This window comes from Carica papaya, chromosome 6, assembly GCF_054855325.1.
Source record: "Carica papaya isolate Zhongbai chromosome 6, ASM5485532v1, whole genome shotgun sequence".
Classification (NCBI taxonomy): domain Eukaryota; kingdom Viridiplantae; phylum Streptophyta; class Magnoliopsida; order Brassicales; family Caricaceae; genus Carica; species Carica papaya.
The window spans coordinates 9,614,128-9,618,368 of record NC_142314.1 but is presented as its reverse complement, the minus strand read 5'-3'; the positions used below and the strand labels follow the sequence as shown (position 1 = coordinate 9,618,368).

At 35.0% G+C, this 4,241-nt stretch overlaps 1 protein-coding gene across 1 annotated transcript; it reads left to right on the top strand.

The window, feature by feature from the left end:
- Positions 1-324: 324 nt before the first annotated feature.
- On the top strand, positions 325-732 carry LOC148253300 (uncharacterized). The gene is made up of 2 exons (XM_088223318.1): positions 325-585; positions 670-732. Exons 1-2 carry the CDS (start codon positions 325-327, stop codon positions 730-732), a joined length of 324 nt encoding a protein of 107 aa, XP_088079444.1.
- The last annotated feature ends 3,509 nt before the right edge of the window (positions 733-4,241 follow it).

Here is a 4,241-nt window from a genome sequence, read left to right as displayed (position 1 = left end):
CACACTTGAGGATATGTTCAGGCTTTGTGTTTTAGATTTCGGATGGCACTTGGATGACCACCTACCCCTGGTAGAGTTCGCCTACAATAACAATTATCAGACAAGTATTAGTATGGCTCCGTATGAGGCATTGTATGGCCAATCTTATATATCACCGATCTGTTGGGAAGAGGTGGGCGACAAAAAATTGATCGGCCCAAATCTTGTAGATGAGACCACAGTGAAGATATTAAGATCATGAAAAACAATCAAACGGCTCAGAGTAGACAGAAACGTTATATAGACACCCGAATGAGAGATTTAAAATTTGAGAAAGGTGATTGAATGTTCGTCAAGATCACCCCTTTTGAGGGTATCATCAGGTTTGGGAAGAGGGGAAAGTTTAACCCCCAATTCATCGGACCATTTGAGATTTTGGACAGGATTGGGGTATCCGCCTACAGACTAGCACTACCTCTAGAACTATCTAAAGTCCATAACGTCTTCCATATGTTAATGTTACACAAGTATAACACTGACCCCTTACATGTCTTGTCTTATAAGTCACTTCCACTTCAGGAGGATTTATCTTACGAGGAGGTATCGGTTAGTATTTTAGACCGAAAAAGCAGAGTGTTTCGCAACAGAGAAATTTCTTTTATCAAGGTCCTCTGAGAAAATCATTTGCAGGACAAGGCCACCTGGGAGTTGGAATCAGACTTCAGGACCCGATATCCTCAATTGTTCAACTAGGGGGAGGGCAACAATTTGATAGACTAAATTTTCTTAGGGAGGAGAGTTGTAATATTTTGAACCTGAAATTTAGGCTCGGGATTACAAAATTTATTCTAAATAATAACTATGAAAATTGTTACTTTTGGTTTTTTTAGAATTTTTGAGTTATATGCATTTTAGACGCGTTTGAAATAATTTTTAAAAGTCAGAGCCAAACTGTAAATAAGGAAAGGGTATATTTGAAAGAAAAGTTGATAAACAAGTGCCAAATCATAAAAAAAAAGAAATGCGACCATGTAGGACACTCACATCAGCAACACGACAAATTGTTGTGTGCCATGTGATAGACACACCAGCACGGTTCCACGCGGGAAACCATGCTAGCGATCTGCGTGCCAGACCGATTGAATGACTCAGGGCCACTCCTGCGTGCGTGAACTATCAAGATTGATTCCTCGAATAGGCTTGATCGAATGGCTCGCGTGTCTCCAATTGGACGGTTCAGAATAGTTCCCCATCAAGCGTGATCGAATGGTCTTCGCTGCTCCACGTGACCCTGCGTGGGCAGCCAAGATCGAAGCTGAAAAGATATTTAAACCTCTCTACCTGGGCTCCCCAAAACCCTAGCTGTAAAGACCACCGGAGAAGAAGAAAAAGGGTGGTCGAAAAGTGAACTTGTCACCGAAAGAAAAGCCGATCACCATCGTCGCGGCACAAGAGACCCAAATCGCCGCTGGTAAGTTTGATTTCCCCCCGTTCATCCCATATTTCCATTTTAAATTATCGAAAACCCTTTTTGATGTGGGAAAACACGAGGGAAGCCAGAAATGGAGGGCGGAGCTCGGTTGAGTCGCTGTACCTGAAATTGAAAAACACTCTAGTGAGCCTGAACCCTTTTCCTGTTTTTATCGTTTCTCGATCGTAGGCCATCTAACATATTTTTTGGTGCAGGGTAGCTGAAGGAAATCCGTGATCGCGAGGAAGAAGCGACAGAGCTCGGTGGAGCCATCGCACCGAAGAGCCAGAACTAGCGGTAAGCTTTGGTTTTCTCCCTTTTTCCACCAACAGATGCTGTCTAACCACGAATTGAGCAGGTTTTTGCCTAAAATCGGCCAAAACTAGCCTGACTGAGAGGAGGAATTATTGTAGAAGGCGGAACTGGTGGTAGAGCATGGCGGCAACGCCGTGCCGGAACCCTAAACTGGTCCCGATGAGACTTTTGGCCCTTTTTGGCTGTTTTTGCGTATTTTCATGTTATTTGACATACATTTTGGTTTTAGCAGAAAAATTCAAGAAATTCAAGAACAAAAAACTGCTGGGAAGCGTAGTAGAAAATGCGACGTTCCGGACATCGACCCAAGGTAAGAAGCCCTCACCCTTTCTCCTATTATGATTAAATTAAAGTCAAATTAAAAATTTGTAACCCCTTGATTAATTAAATAGAAGTTACCGATGGAGGTAGTAACCAGTCAATGTATAATTGTCTCTATCTTATCTGTGTTGTCTATTTGTTATTATATCACCTTAATTGCTTACTATTACTTTGTGTACTTTAATTTATTATTTTTATTTGCTTTTCTTGTCTAGTCAGGTTACTCAAACCGTTTTATCTTTATTCCGTTATATCAGTTTATGATGAGAATCTTAACTACGTTTGTTGAACCATTGGGTTTTAATTTATATCGCTTAACGATTGATCATTTTGTTTTCTTGTAATTGCAAAATATGAGTTTTACACGTATTTGGGGACTAGATAGTAATGGAAACTTGTATGTGTAAGTAACGTTTTTAAGTAAAAAGGGCTTACCGGGTGTCATGAAAAAGAGTGTATGGGTTTGGTACATAGAAAAAATCCTACCGTGGACGTTACCCTTAGTCAAACGGGGTTGAAAAATCCCATACCAGATGAAGTTAAGAATTTGTTTGATTACGTTCATTACCGATCAGGGTATTGAGGCGATAGTATATTTGACACCCATTACCGAACGAGGTATGAAGACGACTGTCTGATTAATTGAATGGACATTTGATCCATGTGTAGTGGAGACCTCTATGGACCTCTAGCGACATTGGTAAGTAAGTAAAAATAGTAAAGATTAATTACTGTTGGTCTTTTAGAATACATAATGCTTATTATTCTTATTCTTATCTTCATAAATAGCATATGAGAACTTATAAGTGAGTAAACAATTAATATTTTCAATTAAATGAATTTATTTAAGAAAGAAAAATGAGCTTCATTGGTTGTTTTACGATTTCTACAAATTTTTAATTTTTCGTATTAGTGGTAAGACGTTGATATTCTTACTGAGTCAGTATAACTCACCCCTTTATTATTAATAATTTTAGATCAAGACAATCAAGACTCGGATCCTAAATAGTAAGAAAATTAGCAAAAAGGTTGTTTCTCGTTTTTTCCAGTTGCGCAACATAAGTTGATCACATAAGTTTTCCTAATTATACTTTTTCATTTATATTTTTTAAAAATATTTTCATAGTTCTATTGGGCGTTTTAATCAAATTGTGCAAGAAATGTAATTCTAAATTCTAAATTATTTTCGTAAATTAATAAATTTCAGTATTATTTTATTACTCATATTATGAATTTTTACCGCAGATGAAATTTTGAAGTTTTTAATTTGACATGGCAATCATGGCATCGCCTAAATGTCATAATTTAGACACTTACGTAACCACATTTTCAGAATGAAACGATTCATAGCAACAATTAAGGTAAGGGTGGATTTAACAAACATTTTGAAAATATATCGTTAAAATAAACTTAAAAAAAAGTACAGAGGCTTAGATACAAAAGTCAAACAACCATATATTGAAGAGTTAGTGGCCCATAAACGACAATCAAGGTTGAGGGTGAATTTGGTAAAAGTTTTGAAACTACATGGTTAAAATAAACCAATAACAAATATAGAGACTTAGGTAGAAAAAGTCAAGCGACCATATATCGAAGAGTTAATTAAGGCTGACGGTGGATTAGATAAAAATTTAAAAGTGCGCAGTTAAAATATATTAAAAATTTAAAAGTATATAAATAAAAAAGACAAAAAAAAAAAAAAAAAAGAAAGAGAAATTTAGATTAAAAAAATAAAAAAGTAATAAAGTTGATTTAATAACTTACTCATCCCACACCAAGCCCTCTAAACCCTGCTCTATATTTAATTAATAAACTTTTAGTTTTGCTTAAATTAATTAAATTTTAATTAATAAATATTTAATATTATATATTTATAATATTAATTTATTGAAAATTATATTTAAATATTATTTTAAGTTATTTTTTATTTTGATTAATACTTAAATTTTTTAATTAAAATATTAAAATATTTATACTTTTTATAATTCAAAAAAGATAAATATGATGAGTAACGTGTAAAAAGTTTTATCTGTGAGGCGAGTGATAAATAAATTTTTTTTATATGTTTTAAGTAATATGAGGGTTGAGGTACTTGCTCCATACCTATCGCCTGAGTGAGTGCCAATAGAGTAGAGCTATCCAATAATATGTATTA

Coding starts and splice junctions, on each gene's coding strand:
- LOC148253300 (XM_088223318.1), top strand. CDS start 325: ATGTTCGTCAAGATCACCCCTTTTGAGGGTATCATCAGGTTTGGGAAG. Junction 586..669: donor TATCTTACGAGGAGGTATCG/GTTAGTATTTTA, acceptor AATCATTTGCAG/GACAAGGCCACCTGGGAGTT.